The sequence below is a fragment of the Anoplolepis gracilipes genome, chromosome 6, assembly GCF_047496725.1.
Source record: "Anoplolepis gracilipes chromosome 6, ASM4749672v1, whole genome shotgun sequence".
Classification (NCBI taxonomy): Eukaryota; Metazoa; Arthropoda; class Insecta; order Hymenoptera; family Formicidae; genus Anoplolepis; species Anoplolepis gracilipes.
In genome coordinates, this window is record NC_132975.1 from 13,488,819 (window position 1) to 13,500,843 (window position 12,025).

The 12,025-nt window shown below is 38.7% G+C and overlaps 1 protein-coding gene across 4 annotated transcripts; it reads left to right on the forward strand.

Annotated features, from left to right (window-relative positions):
• Positions 1-710: 710 nt before the first annotated feature.
• Positions 711-11,319, forward strand: LOC140666619 (polycomb group protein Pc). 4 transcript variants are annotated; one of them, XM_072893983.1, is made up of 6 exons: positions 711-935; positions 3,071-3,218; positions 7,951-7,994; positions 8,083-8,206; positions 8,895-9,314; positions 9,573-11,319. In XM_072893983.1, the coding sequence occupies exons 2-6, from the start codon at positions 3,159-3,161 to the stop codon at positions 10,206-10,208; spliced, it is 1,284 nt and encodes a 427-aa protein (XP_072750084.1). In that variant the 5' UTR covers positions 711-935; positions 3,071-3,158; the 3' UTR covers positions 10,209-11,319. The 4 variants fall into 4 exon arrangements, with proteins under 4 accessions (XP_072750084.1, XP_072750085.1, XP_072750082.1 ...); XM_072893984.1 differs by lacking the exon at positions 711-935 and adding an exon at positions 1,602-2,440; XM_072893981.1 differs by lacking the exon at positions 711-935 and having other exon boundaries at positions 1,602-3,218.
• The last annotated feature ends 706 nt before the right edge of the window (positions 11,320-12,025 follow it).

Consider the following 12,025-nt stretch of genomic DNA (forward strand, 5'->3'; position numbering starts at 1 on the left):
CTGCGCGCGCGCGCGCACGCCTGCTCTTACATAGACGCACACTCACACGTAAACGCGAAACTGTATATACAACGTCCCCGCGCGTCGCCCGCCCGCCCGCGTCCCTCGTCTATGTGCCCGCCCTTCGTATCGTACGGCTTTACACGGTCGTTCGGTGACGAGAAGAGAGAGCCCACGGTAGCGCGCTCCGCTATTCGGGTTTTCTGCGCCAGGGTGAAGCGCGAAGGGAAGGGAAGGGAAGAGAAGGGAAGGGAAGGGAACACATTCTGCCTCCGTCTCTCTTCCGGTACAAAGAGAAGGGGGAGACTCTCTCGCCGAGAGAAAGAGAGAGAGAGAGAGAGAAGCATAAAGACTACACACAGAGCGTAAGGATTCGGGGGAGAGTGGGGAGGAGGGTTGGAGAGCCCGAGCGTGGCCGATGGGTTCGCCGGTAATGCCCGCCTTCCCGACGCGTCGAGGGGAACGCGACGTGGGCCGTGCCAGGCGCCGATTGGACATGCCGACGAATAGGGTTCGGAACCAACGGTGGCGCCCTGACAGTTCCGCCAATGGGATGTCCTCGTCACAGGTTTTTTATCCCGCTATTTACACCGAGGACGGAGAAGACGGTTTCCCCCGTCGACGCTTTGCAACGTCTCGCTCGCACTCGCGCGGATATACCCGCTCCGTCCTTCTCGCGCGCGCTCTCCCTGCTCCCTGTGCGCTCGTCGGCGCAGGAGAGAACACTCTCGTTTTGGGATCCGTTGAGGTAGCACGCGTTTTCACGAGGACAGGGAGAGAAGTGCCGTACTGTGTGCGTGTGTGTGTGTGCGCGCGCGCGCGTTACGTGTATGTGTATCCGGTGTACGTGCTGTGCTTTCCTATCTTTCCCGACGTGTCCGCGACAATTGCTTTCGCTCGTTTTCAAGAAGTGTACTACAGCCTCGTTGTCGCAGGTAGGATACAGTGTCTGTTACATATATATCTATATATATATATATATATATATATATATATATATATATATATATATATATGTATGTGTGTGATGTGTATTAAACCGCTGCTGCGCGTTAGTGTATGTACGTATACAGGCGATTTGAGTACAGTGTGTGACAGAACGTCGCAGGAGGATGCAACGTTGCCGGATGTCGTAGGCGCGAATACGCGTACGACTGGTACGGCGCGGTGAGGCCGCCCGACGAGAGGAGTGGACGCGCGCGCGTTTGCGCTTCCGACAGAAAGAGAGAGCGAGCGTCATCGTCGTCGTCGATCGATTACGACTCGCGGACTCGGAGGTCGGAAAATCGCGTCGAGGCTGCTGGCGTCGTTGTCGCCGTCGACGTCGTCGTTGCGTACGAGAATTCGCGAGCATCGTCGCGGTGGTACACCAGTGACATTTGCGGTGCGGTACTATCGACGAAATAGATTTGGCAACGTCGCACATCGACTGCCTTCGTACACAAACGCATGCATACACGTACCTAGAAGGGAACTTGGGGTGGCTGGCTGGTTGGCTGGCTGGCAGGCTGGCAGGCTGGCAGGCAGGCAAGCAAGCAAGCAGGCAGGCAGGCAGGCAGGCAGGCAGGCAGGCGGCAGGCTAGCAAACAGGGCAGGCAGGCAAACAAGCAGGCCAGGCAGACGGCTTTCTTGTTCCGAGGACGGCGCTCCTAGTCGTGCCGTCTCTCTTTTCTACCTCCATTGCGCTTGCTCTTCCTCTCCCCCTTGTCTCCTCACGACCGTCTTCGGTCAATTCAATCGCGCTCTCGTTCTCTCCCCTTTTTCTCCTTCTCTCTCTCTCTCTTTTTCTCTCTCTCTCTCTCTCTCTTTCATGCGGCTCACGCCGCACGTACCGTTGAGAGCCTCTCCCTTCTCCTGTCACACTCTTTCTCTGCCTCTCTACCCCCTCTCCTCTACCCCCTAACCTCGAGCGGCTTGGGCGAATCCACTAGGCTTGCGAGGGGAGTTCGGCAGACCTCGGCTCTAGTCGGCCTCGATCCGTAGAGTGCGTTAGACGCCGCGAGTCGATCGCTCAGGTTCACGAATATTCGCCATCCGGGATCACCGTGCGTACGTCACGGGGCCTGCAAGCGCCGTCACGCGTTATTCGCGCATAATCGCGGCTCGCGACAGTTCGTATTGCGGCAGTTTTACGCCTTCAGCTTGGGACGCACTCGATCAGCGTATATCCGTACGACGGCCATGTTTGGTGTTTACGACGTGAGGGGGAATCGCTGACGTCACGCGGCGAGCGAGCCGATCTCGCCCGAACGGCGCGGCGACTGCGGACGACAGCGGCGACGGTAGCAGGCAACAGCCACCAACAACTATACGGAAAGCGTGTGTGCCGTGCTGTGCCGTGCCGTGTCGTGCCGTGCCGTCATCACGCCGGTAGTCGTCGAAACACGCGCACCCGCGTTCGACAAATGAAAAACCAACCGCGCGACTGAGAAAAGACGTGGTACGTCGACGTTTGCGAACACCACCCATCGGATTCTTTTTCCTCTTTTTCTCTCTCTCTCTCTATCTCTCTCTCTCTCTCTCTCTCTCTTGACGGAACGCTCCAACTTCACTCACCGTGCTCGATGGCTACTGGCCTTTCAAAAAACATCGCGTCGCGCTGTTTCCTTCGTGCTTTCTTCGTTTCTGTCGCTGAAATAGCATCCCTGTGAAATTGATCTCCTCGAAACTGATCGTCGGGATCGTTAGACAGCATGTTACTACGTTCTCGCGAAGACGACACGACGTGTCGCGGTCGCGTACCAATTTGACAACACACGACGATGCGCGACGCAAGAATGCGAATCAATTGACTCGATCGCCGACTCGAGATACGACCCCTAGATACGATCGTACCACGTGGTTAATCGCGCACGTGTCTCGCGTCTCCATTCGCGGCGCATGCCGGTATATCTATACCTTGTGTCCGAAAGGTGCGATCGGTTGAAACAGACTGATTATCTCGCGATATTACGTAAACGTACTGTGATCTCTCTTTCTCTCTTTCTTTCACGACTTTCGGGGAATGTGTGTTTGTGTGCGTGATCGATCTGCCGTGCCGGTGTGTACCGCTACATATGGTGTTTCGTAGGATATCACGTGCGACGCAGCCACAGACTGATCGAAGGACATCTTTACGCTCGTCCGGAATATCTGGATTAAAGATTCATACGACAGCCATGGAACTGGGCGACAGAGTTTACGCCGCGGAACGCATCACGAAGAAGAGGGAAAAGCGGGTTAGTATCGCGTGTTTCGAGCTGTCGCTCCCAGATGGCGCCACCAGGCGGAATCTGTTTGCGCGCCTCTATTACCGCGCCTCTCTATCCTCCCTCTCTCCGCACGTCTTCTTATCTTTCTCTCTCTGACAGCTCCTCGGCTGGCGCTTCCACGATACCAAGCGTGCCGCGTTTCGCGACGTCAGACTCGTTAAGTACGTTAACGAGTATAGGTCTGTTTTCTTACGTATGCAATTATTGAATTTCGAAGGGGGAAGAATAAAGCTTGAGCATCGACTACCGATCGATTAATTCTGCCATTGGCAAGATTATCGATTCGTTCTCGTTGCAGAACCGCGTAAGCGTGATTTTGTGTCTCGTATTTTGACGTAGCTTACGTTGCGACACGCCGACATTAATCACGCAGAAAAATTATAAAATTATGTGTCTTTTGAGAAGCAAAAGAGCAAAAAGTAAATTTCCTCGAAATCGTTTCTTAATTGAAGCACGTCAATGATATTTTTCGATTATTATGTTTCTGTTGTTTTCAACGATAAGATATTTCACACTGTATAAAAGTCGCGAACATAAATTTAAAAAATAGCGAAACATAATATTACTTTCTTTCTCTAGAATATATATATATATATATATATATATATATATATATATATATATACATATTTACTACATCTATAAAACGATATTTCTAATCATTGTTAGTCCTTGATATCCAGAACCCTGCACATATTTTCTTGATATAAGAAAAAATAGAAAGGAATAAAAAGAGAAATATATACATACAGTACTGTAAACGTATTTAATTATCTACTTAATTTATCATATAAATCCATTTATGTGTAATGCAAGTAATGATAAAGAAAGAAAGAAGTATATTTCTCATTACACAAATACATACTTAAAGATAAATAATAATAAAACACAAAGAGCAAGAATTTACTTATAAATTTAAATTTAAAAGAGAAAAAAATGTGTAAAATAAATAAAAAAAGTAAAATAAGAAAAGATCCGAGTAAAATAAGGAATACCTCAGTGATGTGTTTTAAATTCTCTGTTCTTATTCTAAAATAATATTTTATTATATACCTACTTATTTTCTTAACTTTAATATAGTGAAACATTTGTCTGATGTATTTTATATCGCGTAATTTTATTCTAATTCCTTTAATTGAAAAAAAAGACAATTAAATTTAATTTCTTTTAAAATATTGACAATTGAAAATACATATTTACATTAATTTTAATCAGAAAAAAGATTACATTCAGCTATCATTAATGAAACAGGAAGTGTTAGGAAACTTTTGCTCTGTGGTTTCTACCGCCACGTAGAAGGACCTGTACGCATACAACCGCGTACAGGCGTAGGGCACGAGATCCTGTATTTATAATAATTGATTATATATGCTAAATTAACTCTTTGACAATACACAATATTTTGTGCAGATTTTACGTACACGTTGTACAAAAGGAAATATTTATTATTTACTGTGTTTATTTTCTTTCTATATATAAATTTACTTTTGTTTAGATGCTAACAGATTATGATAGTAATTATTAAAATGTTAATATAATAATTGTGTTTTAATTGATATCGATTATATAGCTTTATTTTATATAGGATACATAAATTTATAGGATAAATTCGACGCGTTGTTAATGACTATTGTTATCATCTTTGGTTCATATACAATAGTAAATTTGTAGAATGTGTTATTAAAGAAAAAATAATCTCAACCACACAATTCTGACGCCGACTATATGCTTCTGGTTAACGGGAGTTCCCGGAGGCGGACAATGGTAAACTCGCTGACGGATAGGAGAAAGGCTCCGTATGGCGATCAGCTGGCAGCAACTGGTGGCGTATTTCTCTACGCAACACGCTGTACAATTCCGAAACAATTTGCAAACATAATTCCCAAGATTCTCACCGATCTATGGAACATTTATATAAACTATATAGGGAGCCTCAAAACCATTGGATATTCTTTTAAGCAGATTCTTTGTTAATTTAAAGATGTCAAATTTGAAACGAGAATAGCATAAAAGATGCTATTAAAAAGATTTCAGTTAGGTTTTTAGGGCATTTTATATGTTTGGGGACATTATTTCATTTCACTCGAAAAAAAGACATGAATTTATATAAATATATAATTAATTTAATGCGATTAATATAATTTCCTTAATTATGTCACAAATATAACTGCAAGAATAATAATGACTTTTAATTGGATGGATACAATTAAATTTAGTTTGTTTAGTAAAAGTTTAGAATAATACATGCAAAATCACAAAATAGAAATAATGCTACGATGATGTCTTTAATCCAGAAAAGAGGAGAGTCATTAATGTCAAAATGCCCTAAGACGTTACGAAATTGTACAACATAATATCACTGAAGTAAAGATACATTCTGTTCATATGACATATATATATATATATATATATATATATATATATATATTCTGACATATATTCGAATATATTGAGGATTCTAACAAGATAAACAATTCTACCATCTTTATTCAACATTCTCAAAGTCTTTCGTTTTTTATGACAGATGCTATTCGTACATATTACGCGATATTGTTTCACCGTCCAATTGTGTCAAATGGAATAAACCTGCTAAATAAATAATATAAAGCGTTACGGAGCATTCACTCTCGCAAATCGACGATACGATTGTTGTACTAATATCGACATGTAACAATATCGCCTCGCGAGAGGATGACAACCTGCTCCGCGCTATCACATTGTCGATCACGTCGTCGATCGGACTCGTGGTTCATTCCTGCCGTTTCGCGACGTCGTATCTCTCTCGTGTGTCATTGTTTTCCAACTGTCACGCGGCTTGCGCAGCACGATGGGCCGGCGTGCCGTTTCTGTCATTGGCCGTAGGCCAATGGGTGAAGCCGCTACCCATGAACGTCGACGTAGCCGATCGTGCTATCGACCGTGTGTCGTGAGATAGATTCGAAAATTCATATAATCTCTTTTTTTTCTCGCGTTTCCATCTCTTCTAGGATTACATAAATATCGAGACAATAATGTGAATTAAATGAGGGAGTTCTTCTTTAAGCGGTGTATTTTACGCGAAGGGTTTTATTAAAATTGAATTTCGAAATTTATCTAAAGATTCACTTGGTATCGCGCTAAGAAAAATTTATGTTCTGTGTATAACTAATAAATTTAAAAAAAAAATTAATTTTATTTGACCTGACTCAAGTTTACTAAAATTTAAATTTGTTTCATATAAGTCTTACTAACATCTTAATTGTAACTAAAATAAGTTGCAAGATTTGATGTGTCTAATCTGCTTTAATCCTTGGAAGGCTGTAGCCTGGATCAATTTTAATCCATAGCGAAACTTTTTTATACGTATTTCAGAATAAAATTTTATATCAGTTATTTTCCTTCATAAAGTATCATATGGTGATTGAAAAAAAAAAATACTTTTGAAATAAAAATAAATAGTTATTCTAATTAGACACACAACATATATATATATATATATATATATATATATATATATATATATATATGTATATATATGAAATATTTATTTCTATTGTCGAGATTTAAAATAGTTTTAATTATATATAAATCATAAGCGATCCGACATCAGTTGGCGAAGAGTTAAAAGTCATACAAAAATCTCAAAAGAAAAAAAAGCGAATTAAATTAAAATAAGAAATTAATATTAAGAAAATTAATCTTAAAAGCTAGACAAAATTAAGATATATCAATTTTAATATCAAGATTACTAAGCTTAATGTTACACTGAACTTTAATTCTTTTATCATTTTTTTTGTAATCAAATTTATATACCATCCATTATTCTTCTATACTTTTATTCATATTGTCAGAAAATTCATTGCTCCTAGGAATATAAACAAAACACACACATTCTATTTGTCTGTTTATTTTCGCGCGCAATCGACCCGGTTTACAGCGTAAAACTTACTGCTAACTGACAGCGAATGGCGCCAACGGCTTTCACCGATCACCTGGTTCTATCCGTTCGGCGATCGTTGAAAATCGTACAAGACGATCGATGTAACGGCGCGCCTCTCGCGTCGCAATTAATTATCGCGCCATGATAGCTATAATTACGCATACTGATAAGTGATTCGGCTTTCCCTGATTGGCAGATCTTATCAGTAAACGATCTGTTGGATGTGCACATGGTACAAACGAAGTGCGCTACACGTGGACGACATAACGATCCATTTCTGACATAACTGATGTGCAGGATAATGATAGATTTAATTATAGGAGTAAAGTGATTAATGCGCCATATTATACATTTTGCCGATGACAATTAACTGAAGGAATAATGTTTCAGAGATGATATCAGAATATAGTGATAGATGGTGCATTAAAAAATATGCAAAACTGGAAATACACATCTCTCTTGAAATTTTTGTCTCGCTCTTGTTCTTATAACATAAAAAATACATTTAAAAAATACACAACTATTCTCATTAAACATAGTAATTGTTATTCATTTAATTTTTTACACAGAGGTGTACATTTTTAGAAATATATTTATCAATTAATTTATCGTCGAACGTGGCATGAATAGGTATTCGTGCGATGATAATACGCTTATGTTATTCAATGCAATAATGTTTATCACAATATTTATATCATATATTTATCGTATATTTATCATAAATATATAATTATATTAGTATATTAGTAATATTTACTATTTATCGTATTTTTTTTTTAGGGTAAAATCGAATATTTTGTCAAATGGAAGGGATGGAGCAAAAAGTGAGTATAAAAAATCTGTCAGAGATATTTGTGATATGCAAAGCTTGCGATTGGAATATGTATTATGCAATTTTTCTTGTTATTGCAGATATAACACATGGGAGCCGGAAGAAAATATTTTGGACGTCAGATTAATCGAGCTGTACGAGGAAAGTCAGAAAGGAGGAGATGTAACCACGAGAAGACCAAGGCGAAGGGATACCAGATATAACGTAAAACTAATGATATACTTATATATTAACTTGCGTGCATTATATTTAATTCAATTCTGAATAAATTACGAGATCGATTTTAACAAAATTCAAATTAAATTAATTAGTATTAAAGATAAAGTTTAATCAACAGAATTAAGTTAACTTTTCTCCAATATCGTTGATTTTATTATGTCTTGCGTTTATAATGATATTTTATATAAATTTTATTTTATATTCCCTTACTTTCATCACGTTTGATTAAATCATTACATTATACCTTAAAAAAATTAAAAAATTGAAATTAATGACATATTTATACATATATTAGTTTTTAAAGAAAAAAGAAATTTCTTATCAGAAATACTTTCTAAACACAAAGCTTTGTGATATGTTCTGAAATTTTTTATGAATATTCACATATATATTTGTCAAATTCATAAAATGCTAATGCTATGTCTCTTGATTATGAAATTAAGATCATCTTTTTATATATTGAATCATTTCAATAGTTTAAATATTAAGTAATGTTTAATATATCAACAAGCTTTATGACATTTTCATTAAGCACGTACAACTAGTCGTAAAATCTTTTCTCATTTTGTTGAAATAGTTTGAAACAAAGAGTTAATAGGATTACAACGTTGAACGACAGACGTGCTCTTTTTATACATGATCTATAATAGATAATAATCGAGGTTTTCTTCAGGAACAGGTACTAGCTAATCTGGTAGTCGAGGAGGAACCTGGTGGGGATGAAAGAGTAGGCGAAGACAGTCAAGATGAATCGACAACAGGCAGCACTTCAGCGCCTCGTTTGAATTCAGTAGCTCCGGACGAGGACACACTCCCGAGTTCCTTGGATGGTCACGAGTCACCGACACCGCCAGAATTAGCGTCGACATTCAGCGTCGATTCTGACAGTTCCAACAGTAGCGTGGATATACCTCTGTTACCCAGGAAAGAACTGGGCACAAAGAGGAAGGCGGAAGTTCTCAGTAAGGAATCTGGCAAAATCGGCGTGACAATTACCACGAGCAATCCCAACACCGGTAGTGGAAGCCCGCCGCCAAGCAAAGTTCCTCGATTATTGCCTTTGAAGAACAATCCCACAACGCCGTCTTATCACGTAAGTTTTGAAACAAAAAAATATAATTTGCTAATAAGTTATGATATCGTATCCTGAAAATATATAATCTAGTCTATAAGTTGTGCCTTATGTTGCATCGCGGTATCAAAATTTCGATTGGTATACATAAATAAAACTCATACAATTTGAAAATATCTTACTGACGACCGCATGGCGCTTAATGTTAAATGTTAAATGGATCTCAGTATTGTATTTTTCTCGGTGATATACAAGTAAAATTCTTTTCCCGCGTTACAGAGTCACAAAGTTAATGGTAGAAGGCCGTCATCCTCTAGTGTAAAGTCGACGCCGGAAGAACCTCTTCCGGCGGTGCCGACGACGCCGGCGCCGGCAGTACAGGACAAGAAGCGTCCCGAAGCTGACGTACCTCATGGCCCGCCGCCCTCTCTTCCACGTGCACCGCCAGCACCGCTGTCTCCTCAGATAGATACACCCCTGGAACAACCCTCAACGAAGAAGAGGCACTTGTCAGAGCAAAAGCAGGACAAATCGAATGGGGCAGTCGCTGACAAAGCGAACGGTCATAAATCACCAAGTCCCACAGATTCTTATACCAACAACAATAGGTTACCAACCGTCGTAAATGGACATCACAGTCATAATAATAATATTAACAATAACAACAACAACAACAACAACAACAACAACAACAACAATAATAATACTTCAAATATCAAGCAAACCGAAATTCCAAAGTCGGAAATCTACCCCCCTCTTACAAGCCCTAGTACGGATTATTGGCACGCGAGGAATCCAGTGGCGGATCAAGTGTTTATCACGGACGTTACTGTTAATCTGAAAACCGTTACCATCAGGGAGTGCAAGACTGAAAAGGGTTTCTTTCGGGAAAGAGATCCGAAAGAAACCCTTTGAACCCTCGAGAATGATATCTACCAATAGCCCTGCATCGGGGATATCTGCTCCGAATTGTATTGAATTATTGTAAATAAATATAAATTATTTTCACATACCGGATGTTAAAGCCCAGGATGTAATCATAGTACCAAGCAAATTTAAACTTTTCTAATGATTGACAGATGAAGATGATATCATAGTAATCGCAAAAAAGAATGAAATAAAATCACTATGATAGTCGGGCATCGCGCAGAGATCTATACAATCTGTATGCATCTCAAGACATTCAAATAAAGTGAAACTAGATTGATCAGTAGTAGAGAATTTTTTTTTGCCAAATTGAAAATTGGACGGTCACTTGCGAACGTAAAAGTTACTTTATTCAGATCTAAAAATATGTAAATTTATTGTAAAAATATTGTAATAATAAGATATGATGATATTGTACGATGAAATGTACATCATATTTGTTATTACAATAGATATTTATATATTTTAAAATGCTTGGTAGATTTTAACATATACACGCTGAAGATCTAGATAACATTAAAGGATGCTACGTCTTCTAGTTGTTTTCATTGTTTGCTTCTCTTAAAACGTTGCTAAGAGAATGCTGTAGAGAAAACTATTATAATAAAACTTTTGTTTTTACTACGGGATACATATATGTATTTATATACGAGATAGAAAAAAAAGTATTTTTCTAATTCGTTTTTAGAATATCAAAACTATTTCGCGAAAAAGCGATTTCAAGGGGAGACGTTCCGAGTTGTATTATTTTAAAAAGAAAAATAGTTTTGAACTCTTGTATATCCTATTTATCCTGTTATGTATCCCATTTTTTTTGCTATGCGTCAGCAAACAGAGTGTCACGAAAGAAAGATATAAATTAGATTTCGAATATACGTATGCAAACATAAGCGTTTCACTAAGAATTTTCAATGATTATAAAACGTCATTTATTTTATAGAAGGTATGATTTCAGTCATGTTCTCTCGATGCGTTGAACTAACTCGCGATATCGTTTGGCGCAGGATACATGCATTGTTTTGTTTCTGATTTGACGATTTTTTTATTTAATTAAAAATTAAATGTTTTCACACGTGCTTATATCGTGATAATGAGATGATTTAGTGAAACTCTTTTTTATTAGTACATTTTGATTGTAAATCACCGTAAAGAGTGTTTTCTATGTGCATATCGCGCTTTCGTAATCAATAATACAGTCGATAAATCACAAGAGTGTTCAAAATTGACACAGAGTCTCGACCAATCTTTTCCGTTAATACTATCTACAATACGCTATTCTTTTTCTATCATGCAGCAAAATTCTAAGGCTGTTTCATGATCGTGTAAATGGAGAAAGATTTTATTTCCTTTATAGGAGACAGAAGACGCTAGCGTCACTTAAAAAGTTATGATCAAAATGGTTTGTGCGATAATGTGATGTTTCGATACAATGTGAAGTAGCTTTTTTCCTCTATACAAATTGAAAAAAAAAATGATTTTGCTTAGGACACAATGTTTTTTTTCTATTACTCCTCTTATTCTTATTTCCTTGAATTATCCTTATTGCGAATAGATGTTTTTCTCAAGCTATTTGAGCGCGTTTGAATTTTCTTCGAGGCATTATTTTACTGTATAAAAATCACATGAAAAAAAGTGAAGAATTCCAATCAATGATTGATTCGAGCGAAATTGAGGAATACGTCTAAGGAATAATGGAAGGAAATGTAAGAATACGAGTGAGCTAATAATTCATTTTTATAATAATTTATAAAATTTTTTCTACACCGATATTGTAAAAACTGAAAATGTTGAAAAATATCCTGAAC